Below are 25,000 nucleotides of genomic sequence, written 5' to 3'. Positions count from 1 at the left end.
TTATGGAACTAATTACAATGAACATGTGTCGGAAGCAAATCGGACACAGCATTATGTTTTTGCGTAAATATACTTAATCATATAAATAATTGTATAACACTAATGTCTTTTCGTAACTATACACAGTATAATACCCAACATCAAGTCTATCATCTAACTATTTTCTCTCGGCAAACCGAACAATGTTTGAGCTGGTTTACTTCAGTATTATTTTGCTTTGTTTATCGTTTTTGTTGTTTAGTGTTTAGTGTTAATATTTTAGTTACAACCATATCTATTTAAATTGTACATTTCATTTATTTTGTTAAAACAATAAAGTATGCCACTATTTTACTGGACCGTATTATTCAATTATATACTGTGTATTGTGCATATCCGACTCTAACAATGCGCATGGGACATTTACACTAAAACATTATGTAAAATTATACGTTTAAACTGTTAACTTCCAAATGTCCCACATTTTTATTTTTCGGATTAAAATTCGATATAAAAAATACAGGTAAGTTGAATGAATTGGGCACAATTTCAACTACAATTACATTTAACGTTCTGTCCACATTCTACATGACATCGTATAGTCGGTCTCGATCGAAAAGGAGGTAATTCTCGGAGTTTGTCTCTCATTAGTGTGTATTTATTAACATAACACACAAATACAAGTGCTTCTCGATAAATAAGTTTTTTTATGTCATCCAATTGAATGTAATATGGGCACTCTTTATTAAGAAATTTATATGTCATAACCAACAGATTTAATACAAATGTGAAAAAAATTCATACAATCTCGGGCAATTATTTGCATTCTCTCGTAGTTGTCCATGACGGACAGACACGCACAGCACACGTTTATGATAACGAATGGGGCCCATGAGGAAATTATTATGAACAAACCGTCATTTCAAGGACAGTGTTTTATGTCAGAATAAGCTAGTCCAATGTTTTCAAAGCATGACATTTTATAGACAATACTGGACCGTTTAAATTCAAAGGACAATACATTGTCAAAGCTCAAGAAAATTCAATAAAGTGTTTCGGCTATGAAGTAACGAAAATATAATGTTGACAGGCGGATTATTGACTTAGAAATCATAATCAAAGACGAAAAATCATGTGAATTTAGTGGTAGCACCGTGGAGGATATAACGGATAAACAAAAGCAGTTGGACACTATGTTGAACAATATGAAACACATGACAACAACAGAAGATGCATATGTCGCCAAGGAATCGAAACTTCAGGCGGAGATAAGGGATCGCAAATGCCAAAGTATGCTGGACAATCTTCTGCTTTCTAGAATCCAAGAAGAACAATATAAAAACTGTGAGAACAAAATTTTGGACTTTATTGTCACACAGCTACATATACAAAATGCACCAGATGACATAACGATTCACAGGGCTAGCAGTACCTCTAATAGAATAACAGTAAGAGTGCCATACAAGTTGTCTCTTGGAATATGGAATCTTCTACAAAGAGTGGTGCCAACAAACTTGCGTTATTTTTGGTTAAACATGACATTCCTGTATTTGCGCGATGATTATCTGAGATATTAATTCCATGATATTATATGCTCAAATCTTTTCTATAAAGAAGGAATGTAGTTGACAATTGTTAATAGTTTTATTTGATCGTTCGTCAAAAAGTTGTAACTCTGCTACTCTTGTATCTTCAATGCAATTGAGTAATTAAATAGTAATTAAATTGAATGCGTTTTAATTCCCTTTTATTATTGTTTAATTTGAGTTACAATGCTATGACGTTAAATTTTATTTACACTTAAATGTATTATGAATATTGCTGGGCCAAGTGTGAGGTTGAGCGTTCTATAACCAGGTTTAAACCCCCAATGCTTTGCATTGACCGTTCCAAGGCGGTGACCCCAGCTTTATTCATATTTTGTGTTTATGTTGGTTTGTATTGTGCTGTATTGTGCTGTTTTGTACTGTTTGGGCAATCGGGCACTTGCCTTAAATAAAGGACGACTAATTGTTTTTAATGAAAATTCAATACTGCTCCAGCAGCTGGAGTTTCACTTCTTTATATTATCTGTTTAAATGAGACCTGGACTAACAAAAACTCAATAATGGACTTTTTAAATGTTACAGCAATCCTATTGACTCGTTCAGACGCTTCCGACACCGTAGAGCAAGGCATTCGAGCGGCGGGATCTTCGTGTACATTAGAGACAGTATACGCACAGGAGTTTCTTTAGTAAGAAATAAAATAGACTGTTTACTATGGCTTAAAATAGATAAAACACATTCAATATTGAAATTGATATTTATTTAGTTGTAATGTATATTCCACATGAGAATTCACAAACGCATGATATGTATGATGTTTACAGTGTTCAGCTGTTAAAATCCGATATTGACTTTTTCATAGTAAAGGAAAAGTATTTATCACTGGGGACGAAAATGCTAGAACCGGTCATAAAGCTGATTGTATTGACAATGACTGAAGCGTTGGTGATTTTGATTTACTTGAAACATATGCTCCACTTCAGAGCGCAAATGAACCTGTTTTACCCATGATGGGGAAAGTACAGAAGACTATTTGTTAACATCAGTCAAAACCTTTCACTGTTTAACCGACTTTTAGGTGTACGATTTCACGGAATTCTCAATTCATGCCCCAGTGACATTTACTCTTTTACTCTGAGCACGAACAACTCGGTTACTAACTGTTAAAATACTCGGCGCGTATACGTTAAATGGAAATCAGAGTACAGGAATGATTTCGTGCGCGATATATTTATTGTTTAATGTTTATTAACGAAAGTTTATTTGATCAAGTTTTAAACGATATGATACAGTTTGAAACTACGTATAATAATAAGTGCAAATTTATAGTTTGTGGAGATGTTAATTCAAGAATTGGCGTTAAAGCCGATGTTGAAAATAATGATTTACAACTGTTTAACGTATTACTATACGATTATATCGCAGATAGGTGTTTACCAAGATTAAGTACAGATAAAGTTGTATATGAGAATGGTAATTGTCTACCTGACATTTGCAAAATGACTGGGTTAAAAGTGTTGAATGGTAGAGTAGGTGTAGATAGTACAAATGGAACATTCACTTGTGTAACCAGTAAGGAATCTAGCGTTATCGACCGTGTTATGTTTTCACCTTCTTTATTCAAACGTGTTGATCAATTTGAGGTTTTTGATCCTAATTTATTATCTGATCACTGTGTAGCACAATTTTGTATAACTACATACAATAATGAGGATACTTTTGATGATATTGATACAACTACTTTGTTAAAAAAAATTAATATGCTAATGCAACATACATGAACAAATGGGATACAACTAAAACCAATCTTTATATACAATCACTTTAAAATGAAAGTATAATACAATCTTTAAACACGGAATGCAATGCTATTAATAACACTAATATGTCGTCTTCTTTAGACAAAAGTTTAGAACATTTTTGTTCAATTGTTAATGAAGTGCGTTCACCATTATTTATGAAAATATTAAAACTGCCAATAATGAAAAATTTCTACGTGTTCAAAGTAAAACAATTTAATGGTTCATTGAAGAGTGTCAATCAGCAAAAACGGAGTTCTATAAACAATAAAATATATATAGGAATGACAGGTCTGATAAAAATAGAATACTTATTACCAGGGCACGTATTTTATACGAATGCCTTGCTATAAAAAAATATCAATATGATTCCGAACAGACAAAACTTCTAGAACAAAATAGATATTCAGATGCAAGGAGATGTTGGAATATGTTAATTGGATCTGTTAAGCCAATTAAATCAGGCACATTGCATAAGATGACTTTGAAAGATATTTTAAATCAATAAATGATCCAAATTCACACTTCTTTAAACCAAACGAAGACATATTTTATTTTAATGAGCGGTATTTGAATTACGAATTACACGTAATGTTTGAAGAGTTAAATATTGATATTACACGAGCAGAAATTAAAAAGCATGCATTTGTTTAAAACTGGTAAGTCGGCTGGTCCGGATTATGTATTAAATGAGTTTTTAAAACATGGTGTTACCTAAATCCATTTTTGGAGGTTTTGTTTGTGCTGTTTAATTAGATGTTCAACTAAAGTTATGTTCTAGAGGCATGGAGCGAAGGGTTAATTGTCCCTATACATAAGATAGGCGATTTAGAGGACACGTCAAATTACAGGGGAATCACATTGTTCAGCACTGTGGGAAAATTATTTAATAAATAATTAACAATCGATTAAGTGTCGGGGGGAATATAATCTTTACATAGCAGCCCCAAGCCGGATTTCGGAAAAGCATGGGAACAGTTGATAATATACTTGCCTTACAAGGTATAATTTCTAATATTTTAAATCAACATAAGAAATTGTGTATGGCATTTATTTATTTTACAAAGGCATTTGATTTTGTTGTTAGAGATACTATATGGTACAAACTAATTAAACTAGGCATAAGAGGCAAAGTTTTGAATATAGTAAGATCAATGCATAATGTGGTTAAATCAAAAATAACATATGATAATGAAATCAGTAAAGAACCTTTATATGTTTGGTTTTGTTGTGAGAGATATTTTAAGCTATATGTATTCTGAAATAAAACCTTCAATCTAAAAAAACTAAAACCAATTAAACGGTGCTCAAGAACTATAATACAATTTGCAACCAGGTTACCACTCGCGATGCAATCATGATTTATTAGTCTCGGAGATCATTGATTTCCTAAATTAACGAGGTGAAAAATGGTGTAACATGTAATTAGCAATAATGTTATTAACAATCATAATAGATTCGCTTCCGCTGACACTGATAAACAACGCTGTTTAACGAAGAATGCAAACGAAAACGGACAGAATATACTCAAACAGTTAACCAGTATAATTTAAATAGGAATATGCATACACGAACAGCCATGCGGACAGCAAGGAAAGACTATTAATATTTATGTCGGAAAATAAAATCTAAGTTTAACAGAGAACAGGGTGCGAAATTAAATAACATGAGTTGCAAAAAACCTCCCGAATTCTGAAAATTATTCAAAACAAAACACAAAAAGTATCACCAAAAGCAAATAATATATCGCTGCAAGAATTGTATGAATATTTCAATACTTCAGCTTATGAGGCTGACGTTAACATAAACAACGACAACAGTGACAGATATTTACGGATAACTTTAGAGCAATCACGTTGTTAAGCTGTTTTGCGAAACTATTTAGAGGTTTGTTAAACAAACGCTAAAAATCTTGGGCAGAAACCCATGACATTCTTGCTGACGCTCAGTTCGGATTCAAACTAAATTGCAGTACTGTCGATGCAATTTTCATTCGTTATCATTTAATAGAAAAGCAAATACGTAGTAAAAACAAACTTTACTGCTGCGATGTCGATTACCGGAAGGCCTACGACCTTATAAATCGCAGAGAGCTATGGCACAAAATGATTTCATCGGGAATCGACTGAAAGTTAATTTCACTTATCCGCTCTATGTATTGCGAGCTCAAACTTCAAGTAAATCACTTTCGGACCTTTTTACTAGCACTATCGGCCTATTACAAGAAGAAATAACATTGTCCATCATGTTTTGGTTATTTATTAATGATATAGCATTAAATTTGCAAAACGGAATAAACGCCGGAATAACGTTAGACCAATTGTCTATTTATCTCCTCCTATTTGCGGATGGTTCAGTCATTTTCTCAAAAATTAAAGAAGGACTCCAGGAATCGTTGAATGATCTAGAATCATATAGCGATAAATGGAATTAATCTGTTCATATTGACAAAACGAAAAATAATGGTTTTCTGAAAAGTGGGCGTGCAAAGAAAAATACAAATCGACCTTCAAAGGTAAAAAATTGAAATAGTTAGCAATTTTAACTACCTTGGTATTTTTATATCAAGTGGGACCAGGAACACGCTAATTTATTGCAGAAACTAATATTGAACGCATTGACAAGTTCCGTAAAAGACTGTTAAATGTAAAACTGTCCACAAATTCAATGTCACTCTATGCTGAAGTTGGTCGATTTCCTTTACATATGTAACATAAGGATTGTTAAATATTTGTTTAAACTTAATTAAAAGAAACAAGACAATTGTATCCTTACTACTATCATTAACAATATTAGAAAATTAAAACACAAAATAATACGGTTAATTGGTCCTTTAAAGTTCGAAAAAAACTTGAAGTTTGTAATTAAATGCTTTATATTGATAAATGTAAACATTGGATCTAAAAAGCGTCAGTAAAAATCAATACAAAAAATAAAGAATGAAAAGAAAGTAACCCTCAACTCGATTTGAACCACTGACCCCTGGAGTAAAAGCCTATCGCCTATACCACTAGGCTATTGGCGCTTATACAAGGTGCAATGAATGTTATACTATATATAATCAATTTTCGTAGTATCACATAATTTAACGACAACAACAAAACTCTCTAAATTATTTAATCGTTTCGCGTTGCAACCATTATAATTTTCAGGTTTGTAAATCGTCAAAACATGCATAATATGGATATTTTAGAGCATGGTAAATGTTCAGTATTACTGTTTCCTCACAATTATCATAACTACAACGAACATTTGCGAATCTGAATTTTTTTTTTTCAATTTTGTCAATTTACCGAAACGTGAAAATGCCCCTTTAAATACTAGACTCAGAGATCAGTATGTAGCTGAGTGGAGAGTTAGTGTTGATTCATCAACTTCATTACTATTTTATAAAGAACATTAAACTGTATTTGAAAGATCTGTGTATTTAGATGTCATTGACAATAAAACAAAACATACAAACATCCTTGCTAAAATACGTCTATCGTCACATAATTTTATATAATTTAAACTGGTAGACATTATAACATTATCAGAATTGACAGAATTTGTACTTTATGTAGTCTTAACGATTTAGAAGACGAATATCACTTTATACTTAAGGTCATTTTATTTAGAAGAAAGATACAAATACGTATGGAAACAGTATTGATGAAAACCAAGTATGCATACATTTTTCAAACTCTTACATAGTAATAATAAAGCTTCGGAATTCAGCAATTTACTGTACTACATGTACATGCTTTAAGAAAAGAAATAATTGTATTTTTCTTAACTTAACGTTTATTTTTGCTATTTATTTACCGTTAAATATGAACTTAATGTACTGTGTTTTTGTCTGTTACGGCCAATGTATTTTAATATGTACAGTTGAAAATGAAATGCTAATAAAATGAGTGTGTTTGTTTGCCTCATCTTTCCATTGTTGTTGTGAATATATAGTTTAAATACTTAATTCAGTGTGTATATAAACACACAACACTCTCGCGCATAATATATTATTATCTTTATTACTTTTTCACGCATTTATGAATGTTTTATATCGATCACGATGAGCTGTAAAATGCTTAAGTGAATAAAATATGTGTTCTGTTCTGTTCCGTATAATATATACGATCACCCCCTCTGCTGTAACCTGTTATTGAAAACAATCATGGTTTAAAAGTTATTGACTTCTGTCAATCAACCATTCTACGCATTCTAAACGATTGATTGCCCATCAACATTTATATCACAGCAGGGCGCGTCGTTAATAGACTGCTCACAAAGGAATGCAATTTTTTGCGAATTAATGATTTCACGGTTGAAAATCCTAAAGTATATAGCGACCATAGACCAATTCGTTTTTCGAAACATGTACATTTTGATTATCCGGAACAGATATTAGAAAATTATTTTAAAATAAAATGGAATCAATTTAAACGGGATAAAGTCAGAAGTGCTATTATTAGTCGACTTACCGAACTTAGTAACTTGACCTTGAGCCATAGTAATAGTCTACAAAACAGGGAGTCTATAAATACACTGCTGAACTCTTTTACGTTGTTTTCTAACCATACCTTACATAATCAAAGAGCTGAAGGCAATTAAGTTGTTCGCTATTGCAAAATTTCAGACGCAACTTATTTTTCAATATTAATCGCAAGTTTGAAATGGACACAAGCCATTCAAATTTATTAAGAGTGTGTCTTAACGCACGGGTCGAGATGTGTGTGCACTTTTTATTGTAAAGAGATAACTTAGACAAAATAACAACATGGCTCTTTTTGACGTTCTGAAAGCATAGAAAGAATGATGAAAATGGTAATGGAAACTGAATATAAAGACAATTTGCAATCACCATCATATTAAATGAATATTGTTGGAATATCGAATACCTATCTCACTAAGAATATAATTTCATGATGGGACTTCCTTGTACAAAACTTGTGATTTTTGACGCCATATACATATTCAAAATATACAATAAGATAATTGATGAAAATAAATATAAAATAAATATGCGAGCAAAACGTTTTACTCACAAATTAGGTAGTCAAAAAGACAGCCCTGTTGACTCGTACTATGTTGTTTATGCATTACTTTTTACCCTAGCAGTTAACACGGTGTCAACACCTCTGACCTAAACATGGGTATTGAGCACAAATGCGCTTTTTCGGCTTAGCTGTTTTACCCTGCTTTTCATCATAAATGACTTTTACATAACGCCGGCAGACATGCATGAATATATTCGTATATGTAATAAGCTGATTCGAGATAAAACCTCTGAACTTTGGCTACATCACTGTGTCTGGGCTCAGCGCAAAGGATGTAGCACTGTTCAGTGTAAGGAATTCCGGACTTCTCTCTGTATGTTCAAACGACACACATTGTGGCCCAGTTACAATAACGCGTAAAAATCCATCTCGCAGAATTTCAGGGTCAGTACTTGTTCACTTAATTGTCAGGGGAATATATAATTTACTATTGATAAACACAGTTTTGCTTTCAAGATGAGAAAAAAAGCATTACCGAAATAGTAAAGTGTCACGATACGATGAAAATCGTTTAATTATCCAAGTTGAACCACGAATATTTGCCGTACTCGGTCAGCACATCTGGAAATCTTTCCTGAACGCCTGGATAGTCTGCCCTTATTTACAAGTTTGCTATTTTGAATTTAATTTTGTATCGAAAAACATAGTGCCATTTACAATTCAAAACGAGATTTTTAATGACCCTCGTCATGCAAAAATGGGTCTTTCAATATGCGCCCATCATATATATAGCCCACTCAGCCTGCGCATCTCTCAGTTTGGTCATGAGATACATAATGAGACCACAACACATTGAGTGATTGTATGGCGAACAGCATCGCCTCTGAGCAGACTGCGAACATGCACAGGTTGGGCTTAAGGTACGCTGGTCGAAACGCATAAGACCCATTTTCGCATGACGCGGCTATGAAAGTGTGATTTAAATGTGTCGAAAGAAAACTGCGTGTAAATCAAATATTAACATACGATATATTTCGATGGTGAAGAAATAAACTCATAACCAGGCATATTAGGCCACATATGATGTGCACTCCCGTAGTATAATTTTTATCTACTTACACTAATGTGTGGTTTGACAATGATAACAGACAGTTCATGCGCTGAATATGCGACTAACAAGCTAAAAAACACAAACGTTAAACTTTTTGTTTTCAATTTAAATATTTAAAAACGTAAATTGCAAACATCATTTTAAAGTCAGCATTTAGGCCAACTACCTGTTTAAAAGATATTTCTTGTTATATTTTGTTGTTTTTTATACTCGGTTTTAGCGATTGTAAAGCATTTTCGTTCTTATCTATAGTTTACATGTAGTAATTGGTGAACTCATGTTTAACGTTTTATAAATTGAAAACTGTGAATATAAACAAACTTAAACTTCTACTTTAGCGCTGTTAGCACACGTGAATACAAAAGATCGCCGCTATTTGTTGAGAACAAAAGAACGTTTCCCAGACATATCAAATTTAACCCCACTGTAGAAGCCTGAACTATGAACGAGATTACCACGGCCGTTAATCACGCACGCCACCTCTTTTTTAAGATGCATTACTAAATGAGCCAATGCAACTTCCGAGGTGGCGCTCAAGCCCGGATGTTTTGAAATTTAACGGATAATTTTACAGGGTGATTAGGTTTAATATGTTTTTCAACACATTTTGCAATATTAAAATAAAACATCGGCCAATGTAGTGCGATTCAGCGAATTAAATTCATCTAACAATGTACAGAAACATACAATCACAACCCATTTGGAAACGTGAGGACCTTTATTAGTTAAGGCATGGTACAATTCGTAATAGCAAATCGATGTTTTTTCGCCTGTGTGACGAGCGAATTCCCTGCAAATTAAATCGCTCATTACATAAAACGATTGCTTTGAACCTGTACAAGTTAATGCGTGCATACAAACATCGGCTTCCAGCCGATTTAATAGATAAATTTGCATTTTTCAAAAAAGATTGAGTCAATGCCAAGGAGGTGGCGCTCAGATTAGGAGGTGGCGCCAACGCAAATGTTTAGCTATTTTAAAGTGAAATATTTTATTATGGATTATATTATGTTTACTGGACTTACATTAATTTTTGTAAGTTGACTACTTCAGCACATTTAAGGCGCGTGCGTGTTTAATTAAAAGAAGTAGTTTTCTAATAATGTATAGATGGATTTACACGTTCGTCTTTGTAAGATAACAACATTTAACATGTATTATACAAAAATGTTAACATTTTTGGAGTTTATAGTGGGAAAAACAACATAAATGAGCCCAATTAAGATTCGTTGACCTTGGCTTTTTAGTTAATTAAGCATTAGGATTAACGACCACAAATCATTGTTTCAAGAAGAAGTTTGTTCTTATACTTATTTCGTGAATTATCATACTGTATACAAATATTGCTATCGATGAATATTTTTGATAATTTTGAACATTGAGGTATTGGTTTGATTGAGTATTACAAATTTTTGGTATACATCGTACAATATGTTTTATTCATGTTGGTGACTTCTTAATTGAGTATATTTATATATTTAAAAAAAAACTACATCTTATTGATCAAAGATTGTGTTGGTGTTCTGTAAAGGTTTGGGCCTTCGTATGTACGTTGAAATATAAATTTAATATAACAAATAACATAATCTACAAATCTACTTCATGTGATAATGTCATTGCGATACGACTGTTAATAGATATATCCTGCATTTGCGCCACCTCCTTTCATTAGCACCACCTCCTAAGCATTGGCTCCATCTTGTTTGGAAAAATGCAACATTATCTGCTACATCGGCAAGAAGCCAATATTTCTGTGCATGCAGCATCAAATGTATGTTGTACGCAATCGTTTGATGTAGTGAACGATTTAATTGGGTGGACATTTTCTCGTCACACAGGAAAAACTTATCGAAATGCGTTTTCAAACTCCACCATGCCACAACTTATAGAGGTTCTCACGTTTTTAAATGGGTTGAGCATGTATGTGTCTTTATATTTTTGGACGAATCAATCTTCGCTGAATCGCACTACATTGTCCGATTTTAAAATTAATGCGAATTATGTTAAAACAGCATATACATTTGTAAATCTAATCACCCTGTAAAATTGTCCATAAATGTTCAAAACATCCGGGCCTGGGCGCCACCTCGGAAGTTGCATTGGCTCATTTATTAATGCATCGCACAAAGAGATGGCGCGCGTGATTAACGGCCGTGATTACGCAACCTCCCACTAAACTTATTAATCAGCAGAAGTTTTATTATCCCGCATCTATTTATAGCCTCAGGTTATGAATGACCTGTGCTGAGCAAAAATACTACGTCATTAAGACGCAGCAGATAGTGGACTATTTCAATCATTCATACATAAACATTCTCTTCCGCGACACGTATAATACAAATATTGTTTATAGATTTGTTTCTATATACGCTTCGTAAAAATCATATTCCATTTAACACGATATTCACACTGTGTTTCAATTTGTGAATAAATACAGTTGAAGAACTCAAACTCTTGCATAAATAATACAACTCTTTCTCGCGCGCATGCGGCGAATGCGGCTGTTATCAGGTTTATCGTAGTTTAGAGCGAACTGATTTGAAATATTTGGCACTCACATTAGTTGTTAGCAAGCGAACGACTAAAAACATTTCTTATAACGATGTAAAAATGCGGACTGGTTCGATAATGAGTGTGTTACACAAATATATTTTTTTCAAGCTCTGGACAATTTTCATAAGTGTAAAACAACAGAGAGTAGACATTTACTTTGCGCACAAAACTCAAAATTATAAAGCTGTAATAAATAAAAAGAAACGAATTTTTGAAAATAATAAACTTTCCGTAAGCATGACAAATCCAGGAAATTTTGGATGCATTTTAAACATAATAAGAAGAGAAAAAGTAACCACATTTCTAATGATCTTTTTATAACTATTTCTTTACTCTAAGTAATGATATTTCACAATGTTCAAATGACGAAGCAGAGCAATTTCGTCGCTCACATAATTTTAATAACTGTGATATCCCGTTACAAGAACTTGATAAATCAATCGCCACTGATTAAATTGTCACGAACATGACAATTTGTACATAACAACAAAATGCAATGATTATCCGTTTTAAAATGCCCTACTGTCAAGTAAACCGAACCTTTTTTTACTAAATATTTTAGATTTAAGCAGGGTAATGGTGTCAATTTAAAATTTCACACGTTTTTCTTAATTGGGTCATAACCGTGAAAAATCCCTTTTATATATCGGTAAAAACTGATATTTCCTGTATTACAAAATACACGACTAAGTCAAGTATATGTAACAGTTAACTTTTTTGACATTATATTGTTTTACTATTTATTAATTAATTTACAGCTGTTTATGATGAACAGAACCATTCTATATGAATACATATTTTGATCAGAAATAGCTTTACCCATCGACATTATCTCAAGAGTGATTTTGAAAAGATTTTATATGAAGAAACACATGGTTAAACTAGTTAAGTATAAATCAATAACTACATTCGTCCCCAAGTGTTTATTTCAAAATATTTAACATACGTATTTGTGAACACATTTGATCATACATTATTAAAAAGTAGACAAATACTGAAAATATAATCATTAGAATAACGGTAATTTTTTTCTCGAAATTTCTATACGATTCAGGATTTTCGTGAAATGACTGTTTCACTTAGGGACTTCACGAAATGCCTAATTTTCGCAGGAATTTCGCAAAATGACTGAAAATGGGTACACAACTTTACACAATTTACTAGAGGCCTTTAAGAGGATTCAGGAAATGTTTCAAATGTCCTTATTTCATTTTAATGATTACATAATTATATTGCTTTCTGTTAAATAGTGTAGTTTGTAGTTATAATTATACAATTGGAAACATATATAGATTAATGAAAGTTTAAATGTGTGGTATCCATGATAATCCAATAAGTTTTAGACTGTCAACGTACACACACTGAGTATTGAAAGCCATACCTGGAGCTTTCATCCGCGTATATGATCTAATAATTATTGACATATGAGCCGCGTCATGCGAAAATGGGCTGTATGTCCTATGCGACCAGCGTAGCTCCAGACCAGTCTGTGCAATCGCGCAGTCTGGTCAGGAGCTATGCTGTCCGCTATAAAGTCACGCAATGTTTCGTGGTCTTCTTTGCGAGCAGGGTAGCTCCTAACCTGACTGCGTGGATGCGTAGGCTTGTCTGGTGCTAATCTCATTTTCGCATGATGCGGATCATATTAAGTGCTCTTTATATGTGACTTGCTACCACTACAAATTAATTTCCTGGACTATTAAAATGTGTTAAGTGTGAATACGGAAGATATTTTGTTTAACCAATTTACAACGTTATTATAATTTGTAGGTTTCATTGTGTTCACTTACAAAACTTCTTGCAATACAATTTCATAACTAGTATATGAAAGTAATCTTTTAGGCTCAAACAAACGTTAATTGTTGTTTCGTTTCACTCGCGAAAATAAAAAAAAATCCAAATAGAAAATGAGTGTTCAAATACAAAAACATTGCTGACAAGTAAAACATCGTGTTCTCCGCATGGGAAATTGAGTGAAGAATTCGCGCACCTAATGTGAATCGTTATTTTAAGACGTTATTTAAAAAACTAAAAGGTGTCAGTTTGACAGTATGTGATAAACTTATCTCTGGTTTTCTTCTAATTAAGCAATTCCTAGTAGACGCGGACCCCTTTCAACTAGCGGCCTAGATATTATATCGTCTGGTGCAATAAACAAGCTGCCATAATGAGTTGTCCACGGGCGTTTTGGCAGATGGCATTGCCAATGCGCAAAGTGTGCAAACATCTGTATTATAAAATCTTAGCTAAATGCTATGAGTTCATTCCTCCATACGATTTGAATTAAACAACATGGATCAAATAAACGTTGAGATAATATTCAGAGAAGCTTTATTGAAGAGGTATTCAACACATGAGAAACATCATATTTCGAAAGGCGTTTACAGCAAGACAATAGATGACCTGAAAACCGCATCCGAAACTACTTCCACAAATCACGTCATCAGTATTACATTTTCAAGAAGTACGATGTAATGCAGTGTGGTGACGTCGAGAAGCTTATCACGAAGACCGTCTCCTACTGATCAACCTTTCTACTATGTAACCATAGAGGATACTTTCGATGTCACAAAGAAGGCCCATATAGCTACTGGCCATGAGGGCAGAGACAGAATGCTGAAACATGTAAACGTCAAATACGCCATCATCACCAAAGATTCAGTTGAACTATTCAAGTTCTACTGCCAAGTCTGCCAAGAGAAGAAAATACGAAAGGCATTGTGGTCAAACCAATCCTAACCAGAGAAATCAACTCCCGTGGTCGGGTAGATCTGAAAGATATGCAGTCTTCCCAACAATGACAGTTCTAATGGATCATGGTTTACCAGTGCCACCTTACGAAATTTGTTGTCCTAAGGCCACTTTCTTCGAAAAGAGCGACTGAAGTCGCCTACCAACTACTAGACATTTTCATACTGTTTGGGGCTCCATCAATTCTACAGAGCGATAATGGATCCGAATTCACTGCCAAAGTTTTAACAGAGCTGATTGAGTTGTGGCCACAATTCATTACGGTACATGGAAAACCCAGACATCTACAAAGCAAGTGGTCTGTTGAAAGAGCCAACCGTGACTTAAAGACACCCTTGTAGCGTGGATGAGTGACAACAATACTCGAGATTTGGCTGTCGGGCTCAAGTTTACCCAGCAGCAGAAGAATTGTTCCCATCATGCTGGAATCAACCAAACCCCATACAAGGCTCTCTTCGGAGAGGACCCAAAGATTGGACTTATATCTTTCAGCCTACCAGCTGATATCCTTCAAAGACTTCAATCTGAAGATGATTTAATTGCGCTGTGTTATCCATCAACTGATACCAACCAGCCAGTTCAAACTGCTACTACTAGTACCAACCAGTCACCACCAACTGCTACTACTACCAACCAGCAACCGAGAACTACTTCATCCATCCAGCCACTGCCAACTGCTACTACTACTACCAACCAGTCACCGCAAACTGCTACTACTACTACCAACCAGCAACCGACAACTACTACTACCAACCAGTCACAGCCAACTGCTACTACTACCAACCAGCCACCGAGAACTACTTCCTCCAGCCAGCCACTGCCAACTGATATTAATACTAATAACCAGTCACCAAACTACTGCTTTCAACCAGTCACCGCAAACTGCTACTACTACCAACCAGCCACGTAAACTACTACTACCAAGAAGTCACCGCCAACTGCTACTACTACCAACCAGCCACCGACAACTACTTCATCCAACCAGCCACTGCCAACTGCTCTTACTACCAACCAGCCACCAACAACCACTACCACCAACCAGACACCGCCGACTGCTACTACCACCCACGAGTCACTGCAAACTGCTACTAGTACCAATCAGCCACCACCAAATACTACCATCAACCAGCCACCGCCGACTGCTACTACTATTCACTAGCCACCACCAACTACTTCCACCAACAACCCAACGCAAGCTTACACCACCAACCAACCACTGCCAACTATCACTGCTACTACCAACCAGCCACTGCCAACTACTTTACTATTAGATTAACGACACCAGGATATATCAGAACAACGTAAAATAACAAGAGTCACAATTATATCAAGCCGAAAGAATGGTAAATCGATCCCGTGTAAAACTAAAGGCAGTTTTGAGTACAAGATACTCCAGGAACCAACTTGACCTCTGCCCGCCACGCCTTCTTACCGATTGTGATATAGACACAGAAAAACTACAACACCTCGTGAAACTGTCAGGAAGACAGAGTCGGGTGGTCATAGATTCTTTCAATGCGACTGTAGCCTTGGGAAGAGACAGTGCAAGACTAAGTGATTGACCTGTGGAATTTCACAAGAGTTTACTTAAACACTTACAAGTTTTAATAATTCCTAGATGATACAAAATATGTAACAAACATTTATTTACAAGTGTTCTATTTTTCTTTACTGACATGTGTCCATTTTGAAATTGTGAAGTAAAATGAAATTGATCTAATATAATCGGAACTATCAACTATGTACAATTTTATTTTTTGAGTAGAGATATGAAATTGATTTACATGAGAAATTATTGTCATCTTTTGTCTCAATATGTGAAGTATGAAAACAGTGTGAAATATCTTGTTAGAGTTCATATTGATGCAGGTCTTCCAAAATGTACAATTTTCTGAATAAATAAATGTTTTAATTTTAGTTGTATTTATTTTATAAAGCAGTTAACAATTGTGAATAAAGCTGAAATTGATTCAGGAATTTTATGGAATGTTTCAAGGCATTTTTCAGTCATTTCGTCAAATTCCTAAAGAAAGCATACATATGCACGTATCAATATGTGTATGAGTTGCATACATTCAATAATGTGTAGCTTTTGATTTGTGATACAAACACCATTATTATTGGATTGTGGAAATTAACAAAATCGCGTCCCTAGTAACTGATATAACTGTAAATATTTTGAGCAACAATTTGAATTTGAATGTAAAGTTGAATTGTTTGTATGCGTTCGCTAAAACTAGGATCATTTAAGTCGAATGATTTGAATCATATTAACTTAATAAACCCCATTAAATTGTTCGCAACGTTTTTTTTCTTTTTTAAATCTCTGTGTAAGAATCATCAAGATATATTTTAATTAATTGACAGTTATCGTTAATTTATATTTTTATGCCACGATATAAGATGAGATCATTCTTAATTAACTGTATAATGTAACGCTATGACAGACAGACATACTTTTTATTTGACTTGCACAATGTACATCATCAACATCACAGGTGGTTGGTATAAATATATATGTCAACAGGTATATTCTATTCGCAGAAAAACAAATTTACAAAACATGAATATATACAAAACAAAGCATATTGAAGTACAGATGTAAACAATTGGTAATCTACGTTATACGATTTAAAATTTTTTATCTTATACTCAACGATTCTTTAACAAATAAAAAAATCAGTTCAGACATATTGGATGATTGCAGCAATTGTACATACATGTAGGGTAGCATATGGCAGTTGAACTGTCCGTCAGTCCGTCCGTCAGTCAGTCCGTCCGTCCGCCCGTCCGTCCGAAAACATTACCATTGGCCATAACTTTTGCAATATTGAAGATAGCAACTTGATATTTGGCATGCATGTGTATCTCTTGGTGTTGCATATTTTGAGTGCTGAAAGGTCAATATCAAGGTCATCCTTCAAAGTTAAAGGTTAAAAAAAAACAAATCCAAGGGCAGTAATAAGTTTTAAAGGGAGATAACTTCTATTTTATATCATCTGTCAGTTACAGATCATTTTCACAAGGGATGTAATAATTTTTTTAAAAGGGATATAATAAAAAAAATCATTCAACGCAGTCGGGGGCATTTTGTTTCTGACAAACACATCTCTTGTTGATACATATAACGCACTTTTCTTAGTAATTTGTCTTTAATTTCACATTTTAACATGTTCATAATGCATTTCTATAAATAGTATCAAATCATTTAATGTTTATCGAAAAAAATAACATGTAAATGTTTGTTTTCAAATAAATAATGGTCGATTAAAGGATATGAAATCAATATTGCATTAGTAGTGGATCGCCATTTTGAAATCCGAATTGAGCAACCGAAATGTTTAATACAAACACTTTTAACACGTTTATTTATAACAGTCGTGAATAAATTTGACAAGCAGCTCACGAACGTAATTCATCTATTATTATTTACATCGGATCTGGAACCTTTTTATGAACTGGGACTATAATACATTCAGTCCACTGGTCCGAAAATAACCGGAATTTAGTATATTGTTTTAAACAAATCACTTAAATGAGATGACAGGTTTTGTTATGTTGTTAGTTTTGCAAATGTTGCTGTAGTATTAGTATCATTACGCTCATGCATATTGTAATGTTGATGTGACAAAAGGAAAAATGACGATGTTGTTGTGCATGATAATGATGATGCTATAAATTAGTTTTTGCTAGCTAAATTCCAATAAGATACACAATCATCCATCAAAAAAATGTCAGTTAGCTAAAGAATCGTTTGCCTCTCAGTGCATAATAATTTAAAAGCCTAATTTATCTGTTAATCCTCGCCCCGTGTGGTGTTCAAGTCGGCATACTGGTAGTAATACATGGTATATTGGACCACAATAAAATCTCTGATCAAAACCTTGTCTCTCAGGTAACTGAAAAATGACTGTGTCGGATATCAATAATGAATTATTTTGTTTCAGTATTATATAGACATTTAATCTATGTATTATTCACACAAAATATACTACTAAACCAAAGGCTAAGACAACACATGTAAACATTAATTTGTCTTCTTTGTTGCTACTACTACTACCACCAACAACTACCACTACCAATTCTAGTGCTACTGCTATTGATTATGCTACTGCTTCTATTGCTGCTGCTGCTACTACTACTGCTGCTACTACTGCTGCTGCTACTGCTACAACAACAACTACTACTACTACTACTATTACAACTAATAGCACTACTGCTACAACAACAACTGCTACTACGTCTACTACGTCTACTACTACAGATACTACTTCTTCTATAACAACTACTACTTCTTCTTTTACGTCTACTTCTACTACTACTACTACTGCTACTACTAGTACTACCACTACAACTACTACTACTACTACTACTACTACTACTACTACTACTACTACTTCTACTACTTCTACTACTACTACTTCTACTACTACTACTACTACTACTACTACTACTACTACTACTACTACTACTACTACTACTACTACTACTACTACTACTACTACTACTACTACTACTACTACTACTACTGCTGCTGCTACTACTACTACTACTACTACTACTACTACTACTACTACTACTACTACTACTACTACAACTACGAGTACTACTACTACTACTACTATAGATGACGAAGCTTTTTATCATTATTAGTATAATTTTTGTCTGATGAATTATCGCCACATTCTATAACGACATTCTTTTTAGTTATTATATCAATTTGCTTTTACATTTTTTTTCATAGTATATAACAGTCACATAAACAACCAAGCTATGTATTATTTATATTTACACCCAATATTGCTGCTTCTTCCTGTATTTGCAAGATGATGATCTGAAATATTATCTATATAATGTATATTCTTTAATCTTTTTGTAAAAAGGGATATAGTTTACATTTGTTCGTTATTTCTTGCCATTGTTCCTCAAAAGGTGTAACTCTGTTGCTCTGGACTTCTTCCTATCATTGAGTAATACAATGATAATTAAATCAAATGCGTTTTAATTCCATTTTATTATTGTTTAATATTTGGGTTGCAATGCTATAAGGTTAAATTTTATTTCCTCTTATATACATATATACTTGCTGGGCCAAGTAAGGTTCAGCGCTTTAAAACCGGTTTAAACCCAGTGCTTTGCAATGACCGTTCCCAGGCGGTGACCCCAAATTTATTCTGCATGTGTATGTTGTTTCGTATTGTGCCGTACTGAATTGGCAATTGGTCACTTGCCATTAATAAAGGACACGAACGTCTTTATAATAGAAATGAAATACTACAGGAGCAGCTGAAGTTTCACGTATTTCTATACTACTAATACTGCTTCCATTACCACTATTACTTCTACTGCTACTGTTGCTGTTACTACTACTACTACTAGTACTACAACTACTACTACTACTACTACTACTACTACTACTACTACTACAACTACTACTACCACTACTACTACTACTACTACTACTACTACTTCTTCTACTACTACTACTACTTCTACTCTACTACTACTTCTACTTCTACTACTACAACTACTACTACTACTACTGCTGCTGCTGCTACTACTGCGGCTACTACTACAACAACTACAACAACAACAACTACTTCTACTACTGCTACTACTATTACTAATACTTCCAATACTACGACTAGTACAACTACTATTACTGTTACTACTACTACTACTAGTAATATATATAAATTATAATATCGAATATAATAACAATAATTATAATTATAATGACATTAAAATAATACATAATAATAATAATAATAATAATAATAAATAAAGAAAAAATAAATAAAATAATAATAATGATTATTATTATTATTATTATTATTGTTATTGTTATTGTTATTATTATTATTATTTTATTATTATTATTATTATTATTATTATTATTGTTATTGTTTCGCATTTAGAAACTTTTATCAGACTTAAGCAATTCTAGAAAAATCCAATTGGAAAAAAATCCCATGGGATTGTATTTTTTTTAAACAATTTAACGCATTTTTTCGCGTAAATATTTCATCATTTGATGAAATATAGTGTTTCTGGTAGTTTCATAAATAAGTCTCTCAAAATAAGAAAAAATCCCATAGTATTTTTTCCATGACGAAAATTGGATTTTTTTCTATAAAAAAAACGAAAATTAGCACACAGGCTTTTACAGTGTTTAAAATCGTGTTTTTTGTTGTTGTTTTTTTTCAAAACTACCGTGGAAATTGTTCCCGTAAACAAATCTGGAAAAAATCCCATGGGTAGAACAAAAAAGCCCATGGGTAAAAGGACAATCTCACGTGAAAAACGCACAAATCCCATGGGAAGAGCAACTTTGCTGATAAATTCAGATAAAAAAAAACGCATTTTGTAAGCACAAATAATCAATTTATAATAAGAAATAACACCTTTATCGCATAGTTTATGTCAAAGAAGCAAATCAAGAAAATGGATACTTGAGTTTGCGAAAATTCGGTTTCGCAAAGTTTTTTCTGGTGGCCGTTTAAAGACATAACTTGATTTGATCGACCAGTTATCGTTATCCATTAATGCGTTAAATTAATAATTTTTATTAATAATTATGTTAGTAAACAAAGGCACGTGGTTGCATTATCAAATTGATTTATCATAAATAAACACTTAACCGACTTTCTAGTGATGTATTGCCTGGTATTCCGCTTTTTGTGCTTGGCTTGCATTAATCTAGTAAAACAGTACAATTAGTCCGACGCTCTTGTGTATCGATTTGTTTTACTCAAAGAAGGCTTTTTCGCATTAAACAGCGAATTGCATTCACATTCGTTTATAATTCGAAAAAATATTTTTTATCTATTCACCACACAATGTTGTACAGTCCACTCTCGTTATCTCGACATCGGATATCTCGATATTCTCGATATGTCGAAGTAAGCTCAATGTCCCAACTTTTTTCCTTCTTTATCTATATAAATAAACATCGCATATGTCGATTTTCGTTATGTCGAATAATTCGATATCTCGATATAAAACTTTGTCCCGAGTCCCGATTTTACATGTATTTACTGTGGTTTATCTCGAAGTGCGAATAACTGTTCAAGTGTCAGCAAAAGGTGAGAAATTTTTCCTTTGATACTTCACCGTTCCGCTTCGCCCGGCTGCTCCCGATACTGTGCGGTAGGAAATTGATCCGTTAATTGCATCAATAATCACACGTGTGTAATGTCGTTAGCCATTAACACTTGAGTAAGGTCTGTCACTTTAACTGTCACTTTAAGATCAATTAACTGCAATTAATACACAGCCTGCCGAAAGGCCGAAAAACTAATTGTTTTTACAAACAATATTCCAAAATGCATTGAGTTATATTTTTTACTAATAATCGATTGAACTTTGCATTTCAAACGACAAAATGTAAATGTACAGTTTAGTATTCCGGAACGTGATTTACGCATGATCAGATGGAAATCCCTCGTCTTGATTGGACGTCAATTGCATCATAACTTTAAATAGCAACATTGCCGGATGTTTTCTCGACAGTTTAGAAATATTATAACCGCATGCAATTATGTTATACTTAAAACGTCATTTTAAGCATTTAAATAGCAAAATTAATCGTGCCTCGTAAAAACGCGTATATATCAGGTAGAGAGTATTACTCCACACGGTGACGGCTTTAGTTAGACCTCTAAGCTGGTATTTAGATGTTAAAAACAAGGTAAATTTTCGTCTCATATTTCTTTGAAAACGCCTAATCGGATATCTCGAACTCTCGTTATCTCGATATTTTTTCTTGTTCCCACCGACTTCGAGATAACGAGAGTGGACTGTACTTAAATACGATATTTAGCTGAATATATGGTATCATGACTTGCGGACATCTTTATATATATATATTGTAATATAATATAGTATTTTAAATACATTGAAATTTAATTATTCGATGTCAAATATTAAACATTTCGTGTTATTGTCACAGTGCAGTGCAAACAAAGAAAGAACTTACTTTGATTTTAAAATCAATATATTGTTTGTACAAATTTGCCGAATTATATCCAGCGGTGATTCTTTTCGGGTCTGCAAATGGCTGTGTATTTTTGCCTTGATGATTTCAGAGACGAATTCCTCGTTGTCGCAAATGTCTTCTACGTCCGTGATGGATATAAGCAAATCTGTTAAGGACATTGATTGCATGATTTTATCGGCTACATCACGGATCACCTCCTTGACAGTACTTGTGTTAACACCTTTTAAGTTCAAAAGTTCAATGAATTTAGTTAACGCCCGTTCAATACCTTTGTAGTCTGTGACTAATGGAAGTTCTAAATTCAACCACTGTTTATATGTGTTCTTTTCTATGCTACTGATTATGGCTGCAAATGATTCTGTTTGAACTACTGCGAGGAATTGCCGTCGAAAGTCAGGTATTGATGACTTTGCCAGAGCTTCAGCTACATCCATTTTAATCTTAGGGTCCGGAAAACAAGCAGGTTTCTGAATAATTCGTTTAAGAAGAGAACATATATTATCAACATGTTTTTCATGCCACGGCTCAGTATTAGTAATTATGTCCCGTATGAGAAACTCGGCAACATTGAAGAAGTCTGCGTTCGCAAAAAGGTCCAAATGTACAAATACATCTGTTAATTCAATAAATTCAGCTTTTTCTTTTATTGAACTAACATCTTTTTCAGCTTTGCGTGCATGGTCCCGCATGATTTCTATTGCTAATGCTTTGTCAGATTCGCACATGGACTCTTCCGTTACATGTACAAGTTGTGTTGCCAAAAGAAAGGGCGAATTTCTAATAAGTGTTGAAATAACAGTTAGATATAGGTCCGAACCTTTGAAGAAGTTTGCTAGGCTTAAGAGATGAAGAATGGCATCACTGTCATTTCCCGTGAATATTTCTTGACATGACTGTTCAGTAGCTTCAAAATATTTTAATTCCTCAAGTACTTTATCCCCTAGAAAAACTTTGAAGTAGTCAAGAAACTTACATAGGCTGTAGTTATTCTCACAGCATGTTCTATACAACTCTTTACATGTTTCTATCAAGGCAGAATGACATGTTCCTGGAAAGTCACTCAAAGTTGAAGTGGAAATCGCATCACACAGACAAATAATATTTTTCATATTATATTTACGACACTCTTTTGTATTTCCAAAAAGACCTGATAGCTCCGATATTGCAAAAACGCAGATTAATGCTTGTTGTTTATTATATGCTTTATAATTTAATAGAGTTTGCGCAACGTTCGAAATGTCTTCCTTTTCACATTGGGCGCACACATGCTGCATCTGTTTACACATTTCGCTAAATGAATAGTTGTTGTCAAGTATATCTTTGATATGGGCTTTTATTTCAGCCTCAGTACGCAACAGTATATCCCTGTGTACAGTACACCTTTCATGCTTGAAAGGTGGACTGTGTTTTGTTTCTGCGGATGACTTGAAAAAAGACAACAACGTCCAGGAATTCGATTTAAAGTGATACTGGTAGAAACCCTGTGCGTCTTCTGGTAACATACAAGTTTTTTTGCATAAGGACGGCAATGATTTTGGCATTTGAAATTTGCTTTTGCTTACTTCGATTCCATTACTTTCTATTGACGCTTCACAAATATCATTGCCACAATAAATAATAAACGTTTCTTCAACTAATTTATCCTGAAATTAACAAGCAATAAAATATAACGATCCACCATTATTTTTAGGCAAAAAGAAATCAATGGGTTATAAATATTTCAAATGAACTTTCGTTTGCATAGTAACGAAGCCATTTAATGTATTCAAGGTACTGACATACGTTATATTTGTATGACGTATATTGAGCGGAAATCCTAGCTTTAGCCCAAAGACCAACGACATAAATGCACCATTATAGACTGACCTATTTTTGAAACATTTTATCACAAATGTTTCGATAATGTTAGGTAGATAGCTTTAGAAATATTGTTTACCAATGTAGTGTTGAATTTTCAAATTCTGTGATTAATAACATGTAATTTATCACATTTATACATATAAATATATCAACTTGCGAATCAAGACGCACGTTTATGTGTCCATCTACTGAAGTGGAGCCGTAATCATGCATGTCATCAACGCGATGCTCTGACGGTTCCTGGAATCTGCAAGTACGTTTTGTTCAATTAAGCCACAGCGTTCCAATTATGTTGCGATGGTCTTTATCTAATCATTGCATAGTTAAAAGTTTATTACATTTAAATGTTAACTCGTGTATTTTTATTTAATTTTATTTCCGATGATACATGGTTATTTGTCATACTCATGGACATTTATAAGGCA

At 33.6% G+C, this 25,000-nt stretch overlaps 1 protein-coding gene across 1 annotated transcript in view; it reads right to left on the bottom strand.

The window, feature by feature from the left end:
• The window catches only part of LOC127848027 (uncharacterized), a 65,548-nt gene that overhangs the window by 15,916 nt on the left and 24,632 nt on the right, over positions 1–25,000 (bottom strand). The window contains exons 4-5 of the mRNA XM_052380312.1: positions 24,747–24,822; positions 22,695–24,358 (exon numbers count right to left, since the gene is read on the bottom strand). Of these exons, the coding sequence (XP_052236272.1) occupies positions 22,695–24,358; positions 24,747–24,822 (1,740 nt within the window). The remainder of the gene's footprint in view (positions 1–22,694; positions 24,359–24,746; positions 24,823–25,000) is intronic.

Source organism: Dreissena polymorpha, chromosome 10, assembly GCF_020536995.1.
Source record: "Dreissena polymorpha isolate Duluth1 chromosome 10, UMN_Dpol_1.0, whole genome shotgun sequence".
In the NCBI taxonomy this organism is placed as follows: Eukaryota; Metazoa; Mollusca; class Bivalvia; order Myida; family Dreissenidae; genus Dreissena; species Dreissena polymorpha.
The sequence above is the reverse complement of the archived record's forward strand: the minus strand, read 5'-3'. Positions and strand labels throughout refer to the sequence as shown.